Source organism: Parus major, chromosome 10 (genome assembly GCF_001522545.3).
Source record: "Parus major isolate Abel chromosome 10, Parus_major1.1, whole genome shotgun sequence".
Classification (NCBI taxonomy): Eukaryota; Metazoa; Chordata; class Aves; order Passeriformes; family Paridae; genus Parus; species Parus major.
In genome coordinates, this window is record NC_031779.1 from 17,291,154 (window position 1) to 17,315,804 (window position 24,651).

The window sequence follows — 24,651 nt, forward strand, 5'->3', positions numbered from 1 at the left end:
AGAAAGGAAAGAGCAGCACAGGCTGACTCCTTGAAGGGTAGACTTTGGTGGGAAAAGGGATTTGTGCATTTTGTGTTGAAGAGCAATTGAATAAAATATAAGTGTAGACAGCACCAGAGAGCTGGAGTGGGATCAAGACACTGAACGGGCTTTTATCCCTATCTCTGAGTCTGTCTGTCCACACACACACTCACAGCTGAAGGTCTTTTGGATGAACAAAGCAGTCCTTGTGCTGGTTAGGGCTTGGTTTCAACAATATGGAAGTTCTTCCAGCTGTTTTTGGGAGACTTCACACGGATTGCGCAGAATCAGAGCCCTGCTGAGACACTGAGCTCCTGGCTGAACTCTCATAGGGTAACTTCCACATGGGATTAGTCAATCCCTGGCCCCAACCCCCTAAACAGGGCCCACTGGGTGTTATGTGATACTCTGAGGATGGTGGCTGGAGGAAGTTTTGGTTTTTTGTCAAAAACCAGGGTTTTTGACTCTCCAGGGCCAAGAGATTTAGGGACAGAGCTTCCCAGGTGTGCAGGTACTTCCTGCTGCAACTGGGAGCCTGAGTGCCATTGAAGCAGAGAGCCAGGCTCCCTCCTGGTGCTGTCATGGGGCTGCACAGAGGAATGGATGCAGGAATACTGGGAAGAGAGCCAGAGCTGGAGAGGCCTCCATTTAAGCAGTCGCCTAGAAATCAGTGAGTCTGATTCACATCAACTGTGATTCTGGCCCATCTCTGGCGTGGCACAGACGTCAGAAGCCTGGGAGCAACGTGTAGGAGGTGTTTATGGAAGGCCTGAGAAGCTTCCCATCTCCTGAGCATCTCCCTTCTGCTTGGCTCAGCTCAGTCTGAGCTCAGTGGAAGTGATTTCAGCAGGGGTTTCCTGTTCCCCACAGCAGTGGCAGATAAGCAGCTTCAATGGTCTTGTCGAGTGTGGCACAGGCAAGGATGGAACAGTTTCTATTACAGATGCAGTGAAATGCAGGGCTCAGAATGAGACCCTTGTTTGTACTGGAGAATCCACAGCATTAACTGGAGTTTTACCAGCATCAAGGGCACCTCTATCGTTTTAGCAGCAAGTAATTAGTCTTGATTTCCTGTGGGGAAGTGGTAGCCATGCTTAACAATTGCTTGTTGATTTATCTTTCCTGGAGGCACAATTAGGACATTGAACCCCTTCTTGTGTCATACATTATGCAGGCGTAGGTTTATACTTCAGCTATTATCTCCCAGTGATTTACTGCCACGGTTTGATTTGAACACTTCTCTTTGTCTAAGTAGGTTGATTCAGTGGAGTTCAATGTCTGGGATATCGGAGGCCCAGCGAGCATGTCTACAGTCAATCAGTGTTTCTTCACAGACAAAGCATTGTACATAGTGGTCTGGAACTTGGCACTGGGGGAAGAAGCTGTGGCAAACTTACAGTTCTGGCTGCTGAACATTGAGGTAAGAAGTCACTGGTGGGCTCTGGGATATCTATTTATCAAGTAGCAGCTCAGCAGGCAGATATGTGATATTGCAGATTCTTTTTGCTTTGCTTTTAAAAGCTCCCCAAGCTATGAATTTTGCACAGCATTTGGAATTCATTTTCCATTACGCTGTAGGCGTATCGCTATATTTAATGGTTTAAATTTATCATTTGCTTTGTTCTCCCTCACACACAGCAGAGAACGAAACAAAAGCTGATTTATAAACCCTTGCTAAGTAAGGCTGAACATACTTATTTTGGAATTAGTGTTTGACCACACTGTGCTCCAAGGGGGGTTTGAAGCATTTTCTTTCTTGTGTGGGTTAGACACACGTTAGTCTTGAGGTAATATTTTTAACACTTTAGATTCAGGTAAGCTAGAGAGTATTTCCAAAACAGCTCTCATTTAGACTCAGAGCTGCAGTGAATTCATTGCTGTGGATTGATTTTTGTAACACCATGTTTCATAAGTGTTTGTAGCTCTTTATGATTTGATAATTGTTTTAACATTAAATGCACAAAAAGGGATGCCTCTCAAAAAACAAACATCTTGTAATTATTGAAATTGGAATGGTCAGCGGCAATCAAAAACCCAAACTAGGTGACAAAGCTGAAAGAAAAATAATTATATTTCAAAAATGTATGATGAGTCCTTAATACATAAGCACATAGAAACATCAGGAAAAACGCAGAGAAATATGATCATGATGGTTAAAAAGAGGGAAAAATGAAGAGGGCTGTATGTAGATATGGTGGGGAAAGGAGAAAACCACAACAGTCTTTGTTCATGATCCTTTACAATAGAGAAAACAAGTGAAATTGTAGTTTTGAAGCAAACAGTGGGAAGCATCTTAAACACACTGGATGTCTGGAAACACAGTGTGCTGGGAGTACAAGAAAGTGGAAAGACAAACTGGTGAATGAAAACTCTATCAAGTGTTGTTAATTCTGAGATACTCCCTCGTGCTGAGGAAGTCAGTGAGCTGCAGGCTGCTGAGAACTGGGAGATCACACTGGGGAACATCTCTCCACCCTACCCTGTGCCTGTGCTCTCTGTGAGCTCCAGGCAGCAGCACACTGGGCCAGGGGACCCTTTGGTGTGGCTTGGTGCAGTCACCACTCCTGGGCTTGTTTGGTGTCACTCAGATTGGGAGATTTCAGTGGGCATCATAGGAGGGAAATGGATTGCCTGCAAAGAAGGAAATCTTTCTGCTGCTGAATATTCTTCTGTGGTCTAAGTCATTTGGATGGGCAAATGATCCCTGCTTAAGCCTGTGCAATCCCATTGTGTTTGGCAGCATTTTCCCTGAGGTCTGGATACATTCCAGGGTTGTAAAGCAGTTATGGAAGGGTTGGAAGAAACCACGAGATCACCTAATCCATTTCCTTGCTCTGATTCAGGATTAAGTAGATTGAGACTTTTCTAGAAGTTTATCTCATCTCTCCATGTACCTCCAGTGAAAAAGTTTGTGTGACTTCCCCAGGTATCCATTCCACACCATAACTAGCCTTTTTCAGGATGTCACATCTTCTGGCTGCAGGTTAAGTTAACTTTGTCTGGGCAGACATGGTTCCCTTCATTTCACTAACTCACAGCAACTCCCTTTATGTTAAACCCTGATGTCAAAACCCAAAGTGAGAGTTTCCTGCTCTGCAGTAGCAGCACATGATTAAGCCATGCTCTGCAGAACTTCTGTAATACCAAGATCACTTGTAGCTGTTGTCAAGCTGCCACGACAGGTTGCCTTTATTTTATAAATATATTTTATTAATGTGTGTGACTCCCTCCTCTTAAATATTATACTTTTCACCTCTCCTCACTGATGTAATCTGGATGAGATCACTGTCAGTGTTTTCTCTTGCAGGCCAAGGCTCCGAACTCAGTGGTGTTGGTGGTAGGGACACACCTTGATTTGATTGAAACAAAATTCCGTGTGGAGAGGATAGCAACCCTGAGGGCATATGTCCTGGCTCTGTGTCGGTCTCCCTCTGGATCCAGAGCAACTGGCTTCCCAGATATCACCTTCAAGCACCTGCAGTAAGTACTTGTGCCTTTGTGAAGTTCAGTCACTCACTCTTTATTTTATGACACTTTTAACAATTTTGAGCTACTTCATCTCCTTGGCAACGGAACCAATTTAGAGACTCGTCAGCATTGCATTTCATCTATTTTTGACTGAGATAATGTATTATAATGAGAGAGAAGGTCAGTGTTGCTCAGGGGGGCTGATGATGAGTCTGAGAGCTGGAAGCTCCAAAGTCATGACCTTGACCAGCCTGTTTACTGCTCCCCCTTCACTCTTTAATGGTGACACATTAGTCACAAGGGGAGAAGGTGCAGATTGCCTAATTAATGCTGTGAGAGCGTGACTGTCACAGGGTGGGTGCCAGGGGCTTTGCTGAGGGGAGGCTGTGGGTGGTACCTGACGTGGGAACATGGTGGCTCACACGTCAGCTGGGCAAGGAGGGGTCAGTCCCCTGAGCCCCTGGCAGTCCAAACCTGTGCCATCCATCTCCAGGTGTCACAACAGAGGGCTGGGGCTGCTTGGGAGATGAATGTCACTCAGGCCACGCAGTCTGACACTGCTCCAAGAGAATGCCCTTGGGAAGAGGAGGCTCCTCCAACTGGGAATGAAGTGTGTCTGTGAGCCAGGGGGTGAACATGGATGCAGCAGGCTGGCACCAGACAACATGAAAATGACTCTGCCTGGGGCAAGAGCAGGTGGCAGCTGGCAAGTGAGGAAGGGCACTGTGATGTCCCCAGCACTTCCCATCTGCTGCCTGGCAAAGGCATCAGCCGACCTCCCACACACTGCTCTGCAGGCACTGTCAGGCATCCCAGGCTGTGTCAGGCATGCCAGCCAGCTCTTCCCCATTAGAAGGAGCACCAGGGACCCACTGTGAGGCTCAAGGTTTTCTCCTTCACCCTGAGAAGGAGAAAACTTGCCTCTTTTCCCATCACTTCAGAGCATCACGATACCTTCTTTCTCAAGGGGACTTTCTTTCACCCTGACATGTTCATTCTGAACATTTCTCTTCACCTTCCTTTCCCCTTGCATTTCTTCCCAGCCTGATTTCATACCTCCTTCCTCCTGTGCCTCTCCACACCCCATCATCCACATATCATGGAATATGCATGGTATTAAGCTCTGGGGCTGGAGGAGTGTGAGGAGTTTGAAATCCTTGTGTGGGTGACCCTAGCTCTTCCATCAGTGGTCAGGGTCATCCAACATCCCAGTGAGTTGCATACTTCCCAGTGCCAAAGAGGGCTGAGGATTAGGATAAAGCATATTTCATTAGAGAAGGATTTTCTGTCTGCCATGGGAACATGTGTAGGATCAGTTAGAAAGACCCTTTGTTGGGAAAAGTGGAATAGAAATGTTCTTATCCAGCCCACGGAAAGATTAAAAGTAGTAGGAGTTGAAGAGAGCAGGTTTTTAGTTGTTAAAGAGATAATGAAGGCCAGCTTTTAGGATCTAAGCATCAATTCCCAGATTGCAGGATCCAACTGATCAAGGACCGGAATGAGGGTGGGAAAAGGTGTCTGGTAGTCATCATCCTGCCTCTTTGATCTTGGGTAGGGAGGACTGGACTAATCTCCAGAGGCTGCTGGGGCACAGAATTTTCCTCCTCCCTGCAGCCCTTTCCAGGATGTGTGTAGCTCTGGAGGGACAGGGGCATGACTTTGGTCAGGCTGCCAGGGATGTCCCCAGACATCACAGTGCACAGGGACAGCAGTGCAGTGAGTGGAGCAGGCAGAGCAGAGGTTGGACAAAACAGATGTGGCCTGATACATCTTTTCCAGGCGACTCTGTGTTTTCTCCAAAGTATTCTAAAAATACTGACAGCCTTCCTCACATTCAGCTGACACAGGAAATTTAAAGTCAGTGATAAGAGAAAGTGAGCCTGGAAAGGAAGCTGGTGTGCTGATAAGGTTTGATAACCTTCCCCCTTTCATGACTTTTGCAGTGAGCTCTCGTGTAAGACTCTGGAAGGCCTCGAGGGACTGCGGCAGCTGATTTTTCATGTCACTTGCAACATGAAGGATGTTGGCAGCTCAATTTGCTCCCAGAAACTTGCAGGGAGATTGGTGAGAACTGGGTTGTCTTGGTGATCCTTACCAAAGCAGGGCGTTTGGGGGGCTTGGAGATGAGCTTTAGGAGTTATTGCTGGAGCAAGGAATTGATGCAGGAGCCATGTGAATATTTAAAATGGCAATCTGGCTTTGGGAAAAGACAGCACTAAAAGATCCCTGTGAAAGGAAGATGGCAGCCAATTCATCCCTTGCTGGCTTATACTGATCCTGCTGGTTTTCTCACGTGGCTTGCAGATACCAAGGAGTTACCTCAGCCTTCAAGAAGCTGTCCTTGCAGAACAGCGTAGAAGAAGTCAAAACGATGATGTGCAATATTTAACAGACAGACAAATAGAGCTGATGATTGAGCAAACACCTGGAAATGACATCAAAGACTATGAAGACTTGCAAACTGGTAGGTCAGAGCAGACTGGTAATTTCTTGGAAATTAATATGTATGTCCTATTGAAATATTCCACAAACAGTAAATACAAATTACACCAGTGCAGAGGTCAGTTTGGAAATTGGGAAGATATAAAATTAGTAGTGGGACTTTGAGGACAATACCAGGAAGTTTCTGAGGTGGTCTGAGGTTGCTGATTTCATTCTTTTTCTTAACAAGCTGTGTCTCATTTCTAATCTGTGTAGAGTGAGGGTTGCCATAGTTTCAAGTCTGGCTTCTTTGTAGGGCCCCAATCTTGTGATCTTTACGGAGGCCTTGCTCTGCAGGAGGCAGGGAGAGCCCTTCCCTGTGAAGGATGGCAGGAGGAGGGTGAAGGGGAGGTGTCATGGGGACAGAAATACTGGCTGTGAAGAAGTGAGATGTGGATTTTACAAGTGGAGTGTCAGATAGCAGCACTCCTCAGATAGATGTTACTCTCTTGGCTTGGCTGTGTGCTGGCTGTATCTGGAATGCATAAAACTGCACAAACTTTCTCACAGTATTACTCTTCTGCACCATGGTTTCCTAATGCTTGTCTGTTGCTAATCCCCAATTCTTTACTTTTTTTGCAGCCATTAATTTTCTCATAGAAACAGGGACACTACTGCACTTCCCAGACACGAGCCACGGCCTGAGGAACCTCTACTTCCTTGATCCTGTCTGGCTCTCAGAGTGTCTACAGAGGATTTTCAACATCAAGAGCTCCAAATCTGTAGCTAAGAATGGAGTCATCAGAGCAGAGGACCTCAGGATGCTGCTGGTTGGGACAGGTTTCACTGAGCAGACTGAAGAGCAGTACTTCCAGTTCTTGGCCAAGTTTGAAATCGCTCTGCCTGTGGCCAATAACAGGTATGTTGATAATTAGAGAGGTTTAGTCAGGCTGGAGAAAAATGGCCCTTTAGTCAGTGGGTATCAACAGGCTTTGCCACTGTAAGTGGTTGTCTTGACAGGGTTCTTGTGCTGAGAAAATATCTGAGAGCATTCAGCAGTGTCATGGAAGGCACCCATCCATTTGGGCTGTATTTCCTGGACTGAGCATCCCCTGGGCCAAACCAGCCCGTGTGAAAGCTTTGCCAGAGCAGTCTTTGTCCACTGGATGCATTGAGGCTGGTGACAGGCTCAGCCACCAGCCCGGAGGGGCAGTGACACCGCTGGGGATGTGGCCACGAGCAGGTGGAAGCTGTAAGGGCTCAGCCGGCGCAGCTGCAGCCGGGAGAGGATGTGAGGCCACGGCTGCCAGGCCTGAAATATAGATGGGCTGGAGTTATCTGTTTCCAGTGAAAGATCCTCACTTCAGTGCAGCAGAAAACTTTGGGTAATCAATAATTGTGTCAACCCTGAAAGTAGCAGCATTTTATTCCTGGTGAAGTCAGAAAAGTGTAGCTGCAGCAGCTACGTGATTTAGTTGATTTTTAACCTCCATAGGTGTTGATCAATAGTTTTCCTAGAAATGGTCTAAGAAACCTCATTCTCTTTAAATGTTAATGAGTCCTCCTCCCCTCTGCCCCCCAATCCCTTTTCCTCTGGGCAGAGTTCCCTGCGATTTTTCTCTCTCCCATCTGCTTGGCGACAGCCTGTTGTTGGGCTAGCGGTGAGACCAGAGCTGTATTGCACTTTTGATGTGGCATTTGCATTTCACTTCCTTGCCCTTGCAGGACAGCGCGGCTGCATCGCCCTGAGCCTCTCGGGAGCTCTGAATGCCAGCACAAGTGCAGCATTCTCTGTGCTGTCATTATGCCTGTCACTTATCCAGTCCCGGATGCCAACAAATTTTCTCAGGCTTAACACAGATAAAGCAGCAATGTTTCTGCTCAGTCCAAAATGCCTTTTGGACTCCTTGTCACTATCTGCCATTTTTCACCAAGGCAATTACATTGTCTGTGCCTCGGGAACAAGGAAACTGCTTCTTCATGGCCTGCCCAATGTTTTTCTCAGCGATCCAAGCCACATTAGCAGAATATTCTTCCCACTGACGGGCTGTAGCTATAGCAGGTTGGATTAATTTAATGTACTAGCCAGACACAGAGCAGTTATTTGTTGCTGTGCTGCTGCAATTATTGTCTAGATTGCCAGATAGGGTTTCTGTGCAGTCAGTAGAGAAAGCAGCTGCCAGTTTCTGTTCTGAAAGGGTGGATGGGGGCATGTTTCACATATTTTCAAAATTTGCATTGGCTGTTGTTCAAGAGCGTCGAATCACCATCTGTGTTATAATCCACTAGATAGTGTGGCCCAGAAGGGCCTCACTGGCCCTTCTTACACTCTGAGACCTTTTCTTGGATGTGCTGGGGAAAATTTATTGGCTGCCTGATGATGCATCCACTACTTTTATAGAGCGAGAAGTTTTAGTTTGCTGCACTCCACTTTTCTGCCTAAGGTGCATGTAACTTAGCTGTGTTCTGCTTCTTAAAATACAGTTAAAAGCGTGACCATTCTTATTCAATTTATAATTGAAACTTTTGCCAGTTTTACATTCCAGAGATGTTTCATGGAACAGATAATTTGATCATGTAATATGTTATCACGTGGGACATATGCAGAGAGCTGTTGTCTAATGATGGCTGTTTTTTCTGAGCCGATATTTCAGATTTTACAGAATGCTGCAGCTGCTAGAGAGAAAACATGTGAGGCTTTAAAGCAGTGGATTCTGACCCAGAATTAGTTCTGGTTCTGTTTAGTCCTTGCCAGTGTTATTTTGGTCAGGTCTCTTGGCCACGTGCCTTGTTGCTGTCATTGTGCCCGTCAATGATGAGCCCCAGATGCCAACACATTTTCTCAGGCTCAACACTGATAAAACAGCAGTGTGTCTGCTTATAAGCAAATAGCATTTTAGATTGTACAGGCATCCTGGGATGTGTTTGGTACAGAAGAGTATCACTGACAAGAGATTTACTGGCAAGTATTGAAAGCCATAAGCTGATGGTGTTCAAAACAGTTGCAGTGTTCCAGGATATTTAACCTCCCAAATATGAAAGATCAGGACAAATGAATATTCTGGGCTTACTTGGGGATCTGAAAATAATTTGAAAATGTTGTGGTCCCCTACACCAGCATAACTCCATTACTGCTGACTGGTCAGGCACAAGGATAACATCAAGTCTCCTTCACACTTGGGCAAAATACCTAATAATCTGATTTTAGAGGAATCTGAGCTAGACAAGTGTCTCTGCTGGCAACAGCCTAGCAAAGTGAGCTCTTGTTTTAGGGGCTAGTTAGGGATGTGGCCGGGATCCACCAGCTGCAGGATGGAGCAGCAGGAGTCCCTGTCACACTGACCCATGAGGTGCTCTCATTCTGGGGCTGGGTTGAGGCAGAGCAGCCCAGTCCCTGCAGCCTGGAACTCCTTTCCCCCCTTCTGGGCTTACAGAACCTGAGCTGCTGGAGGTTGTTTTTGCACTGATCTCCTGTTCCACAGCTGTAATTCCCTGCTTACTACCAGGGCAGAGTAGTACCAAAAAAAATGAGTCCCAACATCACAGCTGTTCTAATGACTCTAATATTTTAATGCATTTAATTTGTGAGTACACAAATGCTCATTACATCAATTTTAGCCCTTTCCAATAGCCCTGGCTGAATTATGTAATGTCTGTTTTGCCTCTGCTTGCTTCCATAGTGTAAATTAATTTCTCCATGTATTGCTGCAGCGCTTCAGTCTAAAAGCTTTTTTATATGCAGTAGGCTGTGCCATTAAAAATCTCTTTGGAGACTGAATTGCCCTATTATCTGGTAACAATGTACTCACTGTTAAAAGCTGTAGCTAAAATCTGAGCTGTTGAACTTGATGTGTTTCAGCTACCTCCTCCCTCATCTGCTCCCTACCAAGCCGGCGTTAGATATCCACGGGCTCTGCCACCAGACCACAAACACGGTCCAGAGGGTCTTCAAGATGAGTTTTGTCCCCGTTGGCTTTTGGCAAAGGTTCATAGCCCGGATGTTAATTAGCCTGGCAGAGATGGACCTCCAGGTAGGTTACTGTGTCTGTCTGCAAACAAAAGCAGACAGCTGAAATGTTTCAGTGTAAGTGGGATGTCTCTTCACATCCTGCTCGCTTCTGTCACAGACCTCAGTAACATTATTTGAGTAAACAGGGAGAGACGAGGCTCTGCACTGAAAATCTGATTCTGTTTTTACAGTAGGTGTCATTGAGAACAATGAATTGGCACTGAGGGAGAAAACCCAAGTTCTCCACAGCCTCTTTATAACGTGATCCCCTGGAAGGTCTCAGTTCCTCCAGCATCTTCCAATTACAAGTAATTGGAGTTCTGCCTGCGGCTCTTGTCCATGACCATTCCACCAGGCCAGACTCCCTCACAGCTTTGCCAGAGAAGATCTGGAATAGCTCCAGCAAAGCCAGATATCTGAATCTCTATGGGTTTAAATGGGAAGAAAACAGGACTCTTGCCTTCATGAGGCACCCCGTTAGTGCAAGTGCTGTGAGTGACACTAAAGTAGTGTTTGCAGGGTTCTGAGAGATGAGTGAATTTTGATGCTGTGGCAGATGTGTTTGCAGCAGTTTCTATCTGAAACTGTAATAAATATCTGCAAAATATTTATAGTACTGCTCTGGTATCTTCTTAGCAGCTCTCCATTAAACTGTGGTCTGTCAGTGATGTACAGAACATGGAAAACTTGATACCTGTTTTTGGAAGGTTCTCTGTGTTCCAGGCTCCTCAAACCATGTAATAACTTTACCTCTTTTAATGGGCTGTCTTGGCAACCCCTTGCTTACATCCTCCTGGGCACTACATAATCCTAGAGCACCTTTCCTAGGGGCTTCATCCAGTCCTCATGAAGGGAGTGGAAAGGATGCCAGGCGTCAGACCTGTCTGCAGGCAAATAAATGTTGGAACAGTGAGTTCAGTGGAGTCCTGCAGATTAACTTTTAAACAGAAATACATTTTGCTCTAAGTGCTGGTTTGAAGTGTCTTGGAGAAGAGCCATCTTCCTCCCACTAAAACAGGTGGAAAAGTTAACTCTCTGCATTGAGGGCAGACTTCATCATTCACTAGAACATTTAGTACTTTCGTTTTATAGGACTTCTGTGAATGCAGAATAAATATGGCAAATGTCACAGTTATAGAATTAGTTTTGTGCACTAATATGAAATTGTTCTTTTTTGAATGGCATGAAGAAGATTTCCAGTGTGGAAAAATAAATTTTACCACATGTATTTCCATTCCATTGCAAAATTTTATATGAGCACAAGTCACTTTTTACGGGAAAAGGTACAACAGCACCTGTGAAAGCCAAAAAAAGAAATCACTTTCTTGCTTGATTACAACATTCTTATGAGAAACTGCAGCAGTTTAACGATTTTCATGCTTTTCTGCTTGTTTCAGCTGTTTGAAAACAAGAAGAACACCAAGACAAGAAACAAAAAGGTGACCATCTACAGCTTCACAGGCACCCAAAGGAACCGCTGCAGCACATTCCGAGTCAAAAGGACTCACACTGTTTACTGGCAGGAAGGTCTGTTCGTTACCTTTGATGGAGGCTATCTTAGGTAATTTGTGTTCATAATGCAGCATGTGTGACAGGGGACTAATAGAGTGTATGAAACACATCAGCTGAATGGAGATGAATGGGCCTGACCCAGACTATGTGCTCACTCATCAGGAGAAGAGGAGGCTCTTCTAATGGACATAACTCATCTGGTAACAACTGCTGACAAAAATGATGAATAACTGATTATTTGGCAGGTCTGAATGTATCAACCTTATCTGTTATTGCAGCCACAAATTGAAAGAGGCCTGAGAACAGAAAGTGAAATTCAGACTGGGGCTCTGGCAGCTTAAAATCGTGCATTTTCACATGCAAAGATTTTTCAATGAGTTTTCCACTAAATCTTAAAAACTTCACCATTGTGTGGCAGTAATCCAGGTCAATGGAGGTGCTTCTGTGCAGCAGGGACTGTGGGCAAGTGCCTCAACCTGGCCAAGGCAGAATGTCTGCTGGCTGCAAGCCTGGGGAAAACCTCCTGTCCATGTTTTACAAACGCAGACATTTAAGGCTTTTGCTCCTTCACTCCCTGGCAAGACAGGGAGGAACCATTGGTGCTATTGCATGGTTGGAGGCCAGAAGGAAACAGTGAACTTCCCAAGTTTCCAAGCTCAGTAGAGACTTGAGCCCAGACACTGCAAACCACAGGCTGGAATACTGAATTCTGGACCATGGTAGTGGTCATGCTGTCACCTCCACATGTATTTCTGTGAGTTACACTTCGATAGGAATTGTGCAAAAATGATGTTCATAAACTTTTCCTAATGGTTTCTGGAAATACCATTATTATTCCACTGGAATTTTATTACTTATTTTTCAACTCCCAACCTTCCATCATTCTGTATAGGGCATTTCTGTCAAAACTCTCCATCATACTCAACTTGCTTAGGCCACAGTTTTCCCTGGGCCTGACCTTCTATAGCACTTACCCTTTGTGAGGAACTGGCATTTCTGTGCAAAAATTCTCTTCTGAAAGTCATTTTCAGAACAGACCCAGTTGAATATCACCCCTCCAAGCTAGATTGCTTTGTGTTTCAATGACTCATGAACTGTGTGTTATTATGTAACTTGGGTTTCCTGCCAGAAAGAAAGTTTGTTGACACTGATATTCAGAAAAGCTTCACAGGTCTGTCTTTTGGCTTTCTCACGCAGCGTCGAGTCTTCTGACGTGAACTGGAAAAAGAAAAAAAGTGGTGGAATTAAAATAATTTCCCAGTCAGAAGTGAGAGACTTTTCAGCCATGGCATTCATCACGGATCATGTCAACTCTTTGATAGATCAGTGGTTCCCTGGTAAGAGAACAACTGTAATTTTCTGTGCAGTGTTATGTCTTTTCAACAGAGGGTTCTTTGACAGAGCTGTCCAGGAGCACAATATTGTGTGTTAATTGAAGACCCCTCAGGTTCTGACAGTCTCAAGCCAATAACATTTGATAAAAGCTAATAAACCTGCAGACAGATCAAGATTAGTTGCCAACACTGGTCTAGACATTGTGTCTTCCAGTCTGTCAGAGCAGCACAGGTGAAACATTACAGGTCAAACAGGACCTGTTCAAGAGACTCCACCCAATGCTCATAGCAGGGGCAGGATTTGGCCCAGACTGCTTGGTGCTGTCCCTTAAATACATTTGGGCATCAGCTGGGGTGAGGATTTTCCCATCATTTCTAACTTTCTGTGAGTTAAAAAATCCTGATGTGAGAGGCATGAGTGAATATGGTACCAAGGACTCCATGCCAAGGTAACTTCCTCGACTCCTGCAGCTGCTTTTCCTGTGCTCAGCACAGATCCTGCTGTTACCCAGCAGGCTGTTTGCAACCCCAATACACTTTGTTTGAAACCAAAACAAAAATCTGAAGTGCTCTTTGTTGTCCTACCCTGGTCTAGAAAGCAGAGCCAAAGTCTTTTAATTGGAGGCTCTGTGGAGGAAACAGTGGTGCACTCTCACATACTCACATTCTACATGTTCTGAAGATGAAAGAACATTTGCCTTTGGATTAAAATAATGCTAAAGTTAATCAGTGAAGCTTGAGAAGAGCCATGACTTCAAAGGCTGTGTTCACCCTGACTAATTGTGGGCATTTATCAGAGCCTGTCACCACAAAATCTCCCTGTAGTTATGGGAAAAGTGTGAACCTCCCAAAAGCTTAATCATGGTAGAATCCACATTTCCCCTGGAGGGGCTGAACATGCAGCCCATGAGGGAGCCCACAGGACCTGTGTTGCCAGCCTGCTCCCAACCCCATTCCCACCTCAAGCCATCTGGCAGTTTGCAGTCTGTGAGGAGACAGAGACACTCAGCAAGTAGAAGGGTCTCTCCAATGCTTTATTTACGTCTAATATTTGCTGGTCCTGAGTACATTTGCCTCACAAGCCTGTGCATTACCTGTGACCAGAGCAGGTGAAAGTTGGGTTATAGCCACAGTCCTGTCTCCCCAGCACTGTCCCTGTACACTTTGCAGAGCTGTTTTCTATTCCAGTCAATACCCTGCAGCAAACTGCTGCTGTGTGAACAGAACCCTTTCCAGCCAGCAGATCCAGGTCGTGCTGCAGACACCGGAATGCTGTTGGAGCTGTTGTTCCTTCTCAGTGGTGTGAACGATGTTGTTTCCTGTTTGTTTGCTCTCTTTGAAGCCCTGACAGCCACGGAGAGCGATGGCACGTTGCTGATGGAGCAGTATGTGCCCTGCCACATCTGTGGAGCTGCCAGGCCAGAGCAGGGCGAGGGCGGTGAGAGAGCGGAGGATGTGCAGTACTTCAACATGGAGGATTGTGTCCTGACTGCCATCGAACTGGACTACATCACGTGTCCTAACCACCCTGACATCCCTGTGTCTCTCCAAGAGCTGGTCCCAGAGCTTTTCATGACTGATTTTCCTGCCAGGTAAAGTATGACAGCCTTTGATTGGGTTTCAGTGCACCTGTGTGATTTGGTTGGGCCCTTTTCCTAAGTTGCCACTGCTAGAGGGACATGCTGACCACAGAAACAAATCCATCTGCTCTCAATCCGTGCTCTGGCAGTTCATCCTGAGCTGCACCCCTGGTGTTCAGCAGCTTGCTTAGACAATAGCTGTGTGCTGACCGAGTCATCACACCAGGGGTCCTTTGAGATCACTGTGGTGCAATGTGAAAGTCCCTTTTTAAAGCCACAGCTGTCCTGCATTGCCCAGAACTCTGGCCAGTACTTTCTGTGTTTGGAGCCTTTCTGGGATACCCACAAAAGGAGATTTTTAATGTGGCAAAACAAAAAGGAAGTGCTGCTGCATCACAAGATTGGCACTGAAATGGCCTTAATTTTGTAAGGGCTTGTAGGTGAGTGAGTTTATGGACACCACAGGACTCACACTGAGCTGGGGCTCCTTGGCTGAGGGCTGCTGGATGTGTTGGGTGTGTGGCAGCCCTGAACAGCTGAAGGAGCTCTTCCCTACCCATTGCAGCACTGCCAAATCTTTAAGCTGCTTAACTGCAATCCCAGATGGGCTCAGTCTTACACCCCTTATTACTCAGTGTGCAGAGCAGGAGACTGAGAGCAGGCAGGACAGGAGAGCAATGTCCCCTTCGGCTCCTGCTCTCTCAGACCTTTGAGTGCCCAGTGCAGAATCACGAGACTTCTAGACCAGACTGTCGTGTTGGCTGCTCTCAGAGCTCTCTGTGCTCTCACTGGCCTCTGTTGCTTTGTTGGGGTCATTTTTCTGGCCAAACATCCCATCAGCTTGTCACACCAGCCTCCTCACACTGTTATCTCCTGCAGATTTATTTGGCGGGTGCGAGGCGAGTGGAGATGTTTGAAGTGTGAACAGCTGTAAAAGTAGTCTCTGGGAGAGTGGGGAAATGATGAATTGCAGCCTGGGAACACTAAGCTGATTTGAATAATCAGGTTTCAGAGTGTGGAGCTGTTCATAAACATCCTGTCCTGCCTCGGTGGAAAAATGAGGAACAGGAGGTAAATGAAGCAATAAAAAAAAAAAATCTTTAATATAGATAAATAGTGCAAGAATCAGTACCTGTGTCATCTGCTTGGAAAAAGGAGCTTATGTGCTTTCCAGATCTGTTTGATTCTTGTGGGATAAATTAGTAAAAAGCCTTTTGTGCTTCTCTGCTCAAATCACTTTTTTCTGTCAGAAATCTGTTGTACAACGTGAGCCAGCATGGAGTGCACTGAAATGAGCAAGGTAGTTTAGGTGACCCAGTCCTCTTGGTAGATAAGGCAATTTGTGAAAATTAGGCATTTGTGAAAATGGAAATCACATAAAAAATGTGAATTTACAATGTCTTTGAAACTTTAATTAAAAACCCCCAATTTCTGTTTGGCAGACTGTTCCTGGAAAATAGCAAACTGGAATGCAGTGAAAATGAAAACAACGTTCTTGGCCAGGGTGGAAGTGGAACTGTTATATATCGGGCACGATACCAAGGAAAACCAGTGGCTGTGAAGAGATTTCAGATTAAAAAATGCAAAGGTTCTCCCACTTCAGCTGCAGGTACAGTGCATAGATTTGGTGTCAGGAATCTGGGACTCTGCAATCTAGGATCCCAAGACCAAAGAGTTTGCAAAGTGCTGATGGCACCTGATTAAACAAAGCATGGAAATAGATGGGTCTCAGTGGAGGAGGAGGATGCATCTGAGAGTTCTTCATGAGCACTTGCAGTGATGAAGGTCACTAGCACTGCAGGAGGCTTCTGTCCTGCACATCAGAGGTTGGATTTGTAGGGTGCCAAGGCAGAGCCCTTGATTGGGATGCGAGGTGAGATTTCAACTCCTGTTCCCATGCTATTTGGCCATGAGAAGTGTGAGTTTGTTGGGTTTGCACTGAGGTCTCCACCTCTGAAGTAGTGTTTTACCCCCTCTGTGCCAGCAGCTGGAGAAATCAAACTGGGAATCCTTCTGAGCCCACCAGCTTCTCCAGGCAGGGATGGGCTCTCCTGTGGAGCCCAAGTTTCCAGCAGAGCCTCAGTCCATGGACAGAGGAAAGGGAAAAGTGCCTCACATTCCTAGTTTTTGTCAGGGGAGGATGTGGTGAATCCCTGAGCTGTGGAGGAGGCCAGCTGCTGTCCCAATGACAAATAACCTTCGGGAAGAGCCGAGCAGCCTGTGCTGGGCTGTGGCAGCAGGACCATTACTGTGATGGGTCTCTCTTCTGGCAGGGAAGCTGGGAAACTGTAGGAACTGGGAAGCTGTGCAGCAAAGGGTCTGCAGTGTGCCATCTACACAGAGTCCCTGCTGGGAGAAGCACAGCACGAGTTTTCCAAAGTCATACAGGGGATATGTGAGAACAGCATGTGCCAGACACACCTGAGCCTGCTGTTTAAGGACCAAGGGAGCTCTGGCTTCCTGAGGCACCAGATATATCCTGCTTACAGCCAGTGTCTCTTAGTGGCTCGTGCATCAGCATAAGGATTCAACTTAAAGCCTTGCTGTTGACATAATCCCACCAGCTGCCTTGTTCCTGTAGCCCTTGCTCAGTGATCACCTCCCAAGGAGTTTGTGACTCATTTCCTGAGCTGGACAGTGACAAGGGGGTTGTGTGTCTTGGCAGATACCATGCTGAAGCACCTGCGGGCCATGGATGCCATGAAGAACTTCTCGGAGTTCCGTCAGGAAGCCAGCATGCTGCACTCCCTGCAGCACCCCTGCATCGTGTCCCTCATCGGCATCAGCATCCACCCGCTCTGCTTCGCCCTGGAGCTGGCCCCGCTGGGCAGCCTCACCACCGTCCTGTCTGAGAACTCCAAAGGTAACACCAGCCTCTCCCTCCACTCCTGTCCCAGTGACAAATGGTCAGTGGTGTTTAAATTACTCCTTGATTTGCTGGAGGGGATTTTCTTTTTTGCAGACTAAGGGAAGTGGGAGGGATGGAATTGTTCTTATATTGTGCTTTTGGGAACCTAGTAAAAATTGATGCACAGGATTCTCAAAACTACATTGGAGACCTGGATTTTCAATTTCTCTGCAAATTAATAGGGAGTGCATCTGTCTTCAGTGCTACATGGATGGTGCTGTGTTTTTCCCCCTGCAGATGGATGTCTGGTACTCTAAATTATCTCATAATTATCTGTATTGCTGTCATTGTCAAATGAACAACACTAATTCCAAGATAAGTTGAGGCCATCTGACCCTCTTGGCACCTTGGCTTTGTGTCAACTTTCAGTCAAACACTAATTTCCACCAGAAAATTTAGCAGCCTAGAAGTGAAAGGCTTTAAAAAAAGAAACTAATAGGACTGTCAGACACATATAGTAACATAAACAGTGTCATTTCAAATGGTGGCATTGAGTCATGTTTCAAAATGTTGTCAGTTATTGCTCTGGAGTTAAAAAGGAGAGAGGGGGAAGAAGAAGCAGTTATGGCAATTACAGGAGCTGGAGACGAGCTGTTCCTTTGTGCCAGGGTCCTCCTTTGTGCCGCTGGGACACATGCTGACACACAAAATAGCCTACCAGATCGCCACAGGCCTGGCCTACCTGCACAAGAAGAACATCATCTTCTGCGACCTCAAGTCAGACAACATTTTGGTGTGGTCCCTGGACATCAGGGAGCACATCAACATCAAGCTCTCGGACTACGGCATCTCCCGGCAGTCGTTCCACGAGGGCGCGCTGGGTGTGGAGGGCACGCCGGGCTACCAGGCCCCCGAGATCCGGCCCCGCATCGTCTACGACGAGAAGGTGACTGGGGAGAGTCTGTGAGGCAGCCCTGTGATGGCAGTGGGGGGCTAGCACCATCCCATGGCTCAATTCCCTTATCTGTGTGTGGGGATGGTGCTCCCACTGTGGCCTTCCTTGCTCTCCTCTCCACCCATCAATGGAGCCTTGCCCTGATTTTCCCTGTTTCTGGCTCTAGGTGGACATGTTCTCCTATGGGATGGTCCTGTACGAGCTGCTGTCTGGGCAGCGGCCTGTGCTGGGACACCACCAGCTCCAAATTGCAAAGAAACTGTCCAAAGGGATCCGTCCTGTCCTCGGGCAGCCCGAGGAGGTGCAGCTCTACAGGATGCAGGCACTCATGATGGAGTGTTGGGACACTAAGCCAGAAAAGGTATGAGGCCACACTCCTGTTCTCTGACCTGGCTGTCCTCTTCGTGCAGGAGGGCTGAGCTTGCTCCTGGTGCGGCTCAGCTGCTCCATTGCCTGTTTACCCCTCCTGCTGATTTGGCCCAAAACTTCTGTTGACTTAAATGAGAGTTTTATGAATGAAATGATGACAGATTTGTGGTCTTAGACATCTGACTTGAAGGTCCCTTGATGTCGATGGCAGTTAGGCTGCTGATCTCACCAGGGCAAGACATTACCCATAATTTCTAGAAACAGCTCCAGTGTCGTGCTGTGAGTGCAACTACGAAGAGTTCAAAATCCCCAAGATTATAAAAGGAGGTGTGAGGAAGAAAAAGCTTCAAAGTGCAAGAAAAGGATTATGCTGCATTACATTCTTTATTAATTTCAATTGGTGTTTTAGAGCTGCTGTCCTTCAAACAAAGGTCAGCCTGGCTCTCAAACGTCTACACACTGTGATGCAATGAGTCAGCTTCCAAAATTGGTAAACCTGAAGAAAGGAATCAGTAAAATGTGTAAGAGAATGACAGACCAAGCTCCAAGCTTTAATAAATAATCACAGAATCTGAAAATGGTTTGGGTTAGAAGGAACCTTAAATATAATCCAGTTCCAGGGACAGCCAGCCTGTGCTGGTGCTTGGGATTGCTCTGATCCAGGGGCAGGACCTTGTGCTTGGCCTTGTTGAACCTCCTGTTTATTATGGTTCTCCTATTTCATCTTGTGTGATGTGTCTTTCTCTTTTCCTTCCCCGTCAGCGTCCCCTGGCCATCTCCGTGGTTGGGCAGATGAAAGATCCAACCTTTGCCACGTTTATGTACCTGCTGCCCTGTGGGAAGCAATCTTCCTTCTTCTGCTCCCCGGGGCAGGAGTACACGGTGGTGTTCTGGGATGGGAAGGAGGACACCAGGTGAGAAGGCTCATATTAGCAATTCCTTTTTCTTCTTTTTAAGTAAAAAATCCTTCAGTATCTTCTATTCTGGCTCTGGGAGGGAGGTAAAGAAGGTGAAAGTGAACTTGGATGAACGCCAAGAGTACGGTGAACACTGTTTTCCCAAACTCTTTTAATTGGGAACAGTGGTTGCTTTATAAAGGATATTTAATGAGCTTAACTCTGCTTCAGTTAATATGAGGAGAAGATTAGGGCAGTGTAATGATTCACACACACAGGATGAAGCATTTGCACATGAGAACAGACGTGTTCTGCCTTTCCTAATGAGGCCATTTAACACTAAACCTTTCCTAATTGAGGCTGCAGTTCTATCTCTCTTCTGCAAAGCAATTAAGCACATGCTTAAATCCTATTGCAATCATTGGGAGTTAACCACATGCCTGGAGCTGTGTGTGCATCCAAGTGTGCACTGCCAGTAAAATGTGCTCTGGACTGAAGGCATGTGCTTAAAATGTTATTAAATTGTGACTGAGATGATGGCATTTCACTCAGCCACATGTGACCTGCGGCTAGTTAGGTTCATTTTTATGGATGCTGCTGATTTTTATAGCCTCAGTCTTATTTGGAAACATTCACAAACTGATCTGAATTTTATATTAATGTGTTCATTATTTGTAACCATTAAGCTAATGGGAAAAGCACTAGATTTGTTGCTGAACTATTTGCTTTGCCATTTGTGGTCCCTGGTCAGTTGTTCAGTGCAGGCAGTGTAACTTTTCCTGCTGAACTGGTGAAGCACATGGCACTCCCAGATGTATTTTGAATACATGGATGATGTCCAAATATTCACAGCAATATATCTCAGTGAATCTGCTTCCTGACTGGACAATCCACTTGCTGGAGACTGCTGAATAGCAAGTTACTCACATGTGACAGATTTCAGGATGTGTAATTGCTTGTGCCACAGTTGGTAAAACATCTGGGACTCACAGATGTGCTTGTGAATATCCAGTTATTGTTCAAACATCCAAACCCAATAAACTTCCCCAAACAAACAAAATCCTTTTAGCTACAAAAAACTATTAATTAGTCATATTTATAAATAGTTTTATTAGGTTACAGATCTTTGCTCTGTAGAATCATGCTCCTCTATTTATGTAGTGGAATAATAATGAAGCCAGATAATAGCTAGGCAGTGAACTTGGAGAGCAGATATTCCCTTGAGAACCTAATGGGCAAGATGGGCTGAGACTTCCCAGCTATTAATTACTGCTGTTCAGCTGGAGCTGTTTGTCTCACAGCTCAGTTACAGGAACAGACCACATATGTCCTCCTAACCCTGTGCAAAGTCAGAGGACTGAGTGTAAATCTTCAGAAGAAGAAGCAGAACAGAAGCAATTGCACATCTGCCCCTGAGGAAGAGCTGTGACACATCTTTCTTTTCCTTTCCAATGAGGGATTTACAGTTTGGAGGGGTGTAGATCCTTGCAGCATCATCCACATCTGGGCAGATGTGTTGTGGCTTGGCCACAAGTGCCCCAAGTCCCTCGGCCCCATGCAGGAGGAATGTTGGCTGTATGAAATTGTTGCTTGCTCCTTTCAGGAACTACACGGTGGTGAACCTGGAGAAAGGAGTCATGGAAGTGCAGAGGATGAGCTGCCCAGGAATGAAGCTGTGCTGCCAACTCAAATTTCAGAATGCCCTGTGGGCAGCCACGGAGGTGAGCATTGCCTGTGCCCCCCTCAAGAGGGGCCTCGTTAGGGGAGGCACAAACGAAGAGAAAGAGCCTGTTAAATTAGTAAAGCCAAAAGTGTGCGAGACAAAGGGTGTCTCAGATGAGCAGTGTGACTTTGCATCTGCTGTCTCCAGGTGTTTTGTTTCTACCTGACACACAGATCCAGACTGTGCCTCCCAGAGCCCAGAGCGATCGTGGGAACCTCGGCTTTCCGAGGGGAAACTCTGGGTTGGAGCAATCTGTACCCAGGGGTTCATCTGGGAAATGTCCTTATCTGTGGGTGATAAAGGGAGGCAGGGACAGAAAACATGCATTTAAGGGTGGAGTTTTGAAAAAGGCCCGAGGGAATTGAATGTTGGTGGGAAATGGGTACCCAAGTTTTGTGTTTGCTGTGGAAAATTGCAGCTAAAAAGATAAGAGCCAGAGACTGTGGCTGATTTATTCCCCAGAGCCCCTGCCCACCCATCAAAAAGGTGGCTGTTAAGTATAAGCCAGTTCTGACACAATCATTTCACACAAAACAAAGGAAAAACAGACAAAAAAATTAAATGTACCTGAAGTTCAGTGTTTTAGAGTGGGGGGGAAAAAAGGCCATGCTCACTGAGTAAATAATTTGTGTTGGCTATTTCACTCTACCCTGGCATGGAGGCTGTGAGTATAGAAATTTTTTTCTCCCCATAAGAAAATAAGATATTTTGACTTTTTGTGTTCTCAAATAGAGGTAAAACTCAAATTGTTGCTGGTTCCCAAACTGGGTGCTTTTAGTGAATCTAGTAGATTTAGGAGGTGTGGGGCAGGAGTAATTCCACATAAAATATAATGTCCCTTGAATGGACAGATTAATGCAAAATAACATACAACCTGCTTCAGTTGTTTGGGATTTTTGCATTCAGGGTTGTCAGATGCTGCTTTTGGATATGGTGATAAAACCCCTGCACTGGTGATTTTTGGTGACTTTTAGATAATGCATATATTGTCCACTGCCCATTCTGGGTAATGCAACACGTGCTTTCTACACACACGCCAAAGGCTCTCCATGGAGAACAGAAATTCACACTTTGGATATCAAAAAATACAAATAAAATCCAGTTTTGGAACCAATTAGCTCTTGATCAGATATCAAGATATGAAAAGCAGGGAAGTGTATTGCATTTATAGAACTTTATGTGCTCTTTCACAGGACCAGAAGATCTCTGTGTATGGATTGCAGGGCATGTGTCCCCTAAAGACTCCACTGAAGGGTTTAGACACTCCTGCCACTGTGAGCTGCTTCCTAGTGATGCCTCTTGTCAAAAGGGTAAGGAACAACCCAAAGGAAAAGGGGCACAAGTGAGACTGCTGCTGAGCCAAGCTGCCACACTCAGCTGGTGCTAAAGGACTTTGGAATGGCCAGGAACATTTTGGCACTGCAGAGAGAAGGTTTCCAGGTCTTTCTGCCCTGCCAGAGGACAGAGGGGTGGGCAAGAACCTTGGTCAGGGCATTGAAGCTGGCACTTCCAAGCCTGCTGGGAAAATAGTCAAAACAGATCAAATTCCTCGGCAGGGAAGTTTTCCAGCTGCGTTTCCACTTCACTGGAACACAAGGTTTAGGTTGATCAAGCAAAGTAGAGAAGACATGAAGCAATAATTAGAATAGAGATTTGTTAAGTGCTAATGCAGGAGGTGGGTACATGTGGCCTCTTGTGCCCACTGTTTTCCTGGGCTGTGCTGTCATTTGTGTGCACAGTCATCCTTAAATGTTATCTAGGCCCAGCCACACTCCTGCTTTGATTTTGAATGAGAACACTTAGATAATACAGCTGTTTTGGGGGATGCTCTTATGGGTAACATGAATAATTACTCTTATGGGCATTAAAACAAGTTATATGTTATCTGCCTAGCCCTGGAATTGCCAGCATCCCATTTCTGGCAGGAGAAATCTGACCTGAGTGCCTATTGCGGGCAAGTCTTGGGAGATGTATAAAAACTGTTTTTGAGCTAAATTACCTCCGGTTTGCTTACAGCCACCTCAAGTGAAAACATGTAATTATGTTCCAACATTACTGGTAGCTGTGTAGTCTTTGCAAATGCCAGCAGACTGGGATGTGTCTGAGAGCTCAGCACGGGGCAGCTCTCAGAGCTGCTGGTTTATACCGGGCCTGTCCTGAGCCTTTGTCCATTTCTGGCTCGTCTGCTGGGATGGCTGCTTGGACTGGGTCTGAGGCAGATGGTTTGTGTAAGGTGTGCTGCTGCGCTTCCAAACATGGTGTATGAAGCACTAAAGTAGGGCATCGATGTGAAGTTGGCACAGGGCTGGATTTCTCTGCATCTGTTGGCTTTCCTTGGCTCCCAGACCTGCAGCGTTTGTCAGCTGTGGAGTTTCATTTCTGATGTGTAGGGCAAATTTCTTTTTCATGCTGCCTGAGGTTCCATCCAGGACAGTCGAAGGAGTCTTTTGCTTTCAGCTTTTCCACTGTCACACAGCTTGCAAAGCCATTCCTCAGGGGTTACAAGTGGCTTTATGTCTCCTGGTTTCTATTTCCAGTTTGTGGCTTGCCTAGAAAATGTCATAAATAATGCCAGGCTCTACAATAGCAATATTGAGTCTAGACACCTCCCTTCCTCCCCCGACCCTACCCAACCTTCCAGAAATCCACCTCCCTTCAGCTCACTCCTTCTTAGTTTATTGGACTTACTTTTTCCTCTCTCCTTTCTATGAATGAGTTTGGCAGTGAAATGGCCAGAGCAGCAGTCTGGGGATGTGCAGACCAGGCTGGCAAGAATTAAACCAGCCAGTTCTTCCAAAAAACCTATGTGGAAAGCTTACACTTGTCACACTCACTGCCTGGCCAGCAAGCTCTATCAGAGTTATCACAGTCATTGCTGTCCAGTGGAGAAGAGAATTGCATTTCCCTGGGAAGAAAGCCTTTAGCTGGTGAGATGTGAGGTAACTTTTAGTCAGAGAATTGCCGAGGGATGTTGCTGGGAAGGGGAATTCTTTACGACTGCCTTGGGAAGGCTGATCCAAAAGAAATAGTTTCCAAAACTTGGTTTCTCATCCAAAGGAAGCATCATGGAAATTTGAAAGCAAGCGAGAGGGGCCCAGAATCTGAAACTCACCCGCCAAGGAAAAGTCTTGTACAATTTAAGCTTTTTGTTGCATGCTTTTTGTCACCAGGATGATTCTTTTGGTAAACAACACAATTTCCAGAAGAAAAAAGAAAACAAATTAGCAAATGAGCAGGTTAAAAAGGGCAAACTAAGACACATTCTGCCTTGGTTTGTAACTTTCTTACGAAGAGATGTGGAGGGAGAGGGAAACGTGAATGGGTGCAAATCTTTGGCCTCGCAAAGAAACCTGGAACACATGGAAACAAAAGCTGCATTTAAAGGCTGCAGCCAGCACTGCCAGACCCTGTGGGGATGAGAGGAGGAGGTGACCAGGCCCTGGTGTGGCATTTTTTGCCATTTCTCCTGATGTGCTGGCAGCAGGACAGGACGTCTGGAGCCGGCTCATCCCCGC

The 24,651-nt window shown here is 46.0% G+C and overlaps 1 protein-coding gene across 2 annotated transcripts in view; it reads left to right on the plus strand.

The window, feature by feature from the left end:
• Window positions 1–24,651, plus strand: part of LRRK1 (leucine rich repeat kinase 1) — a 73,165-nt gene that overhangs the window by 40,898 nt on the left and 7,616 nt on the right. For both annotated transcript variants that reach the window (XM_015639352.1, XM_015639356.3), the window contains 16 exons: window positions 1,277–1,441; window positions 3,329–3,501; window positions 5,433–5,553; window positions 5,794–5,953; window positions 6,553–6,829; window positions 9,770–9,941; window positions 11,317–11,480; window positions 12,629–12,768; window positions 14,108–14,357; window positions 15,788–15,954; window positions 17,011–17,208; window positions 17,862–18,139; window positions 18,315–18,509; window positions 19,280–19,431; window positions 21,017–21,134; window positions 22,330–22,446. In XM_015639352.1, the coding sequence (XP_015494838.1) occupies window positions 1,277–1,441; window positions 3,329–3,501; window positions 5,433–5,553; window positions 5,794–5,953; window positions 6,553–6,829; window positions 9,770–9,941; window positions 11,317–11,480; window positions 12,629–12,768; window positions 14,108–14,357; window positions 15,788–15,954; window positions 17,011–17,208; window positions 17,862–18,139; window positions 18,315–18,509; window positions 19,280–19,431; window positions 21,017–21,134; window positions 22,330–22,446 (2,847 nt within the window). The remainder of the gene's footprint in view (window positions 1–1,276; window positions 1,442–3,328; window positions 3,502–5,432; window positions 5,554–5,793; window positions 5,954–6,552; window positions 6,830–9,769; window positions 9,942–11,316; window positions 11,481–12,628; window positions 12,769–14,107; window positions 14,358–15,787; window positions 15,955–17,010; window positions 17,209–17,861; window positions 18,140–18,314; window positions 18,510–19,279; window positions 19,432–21,016; window positions 21,135–22,329; window positions 22,447–24,651) is intronic.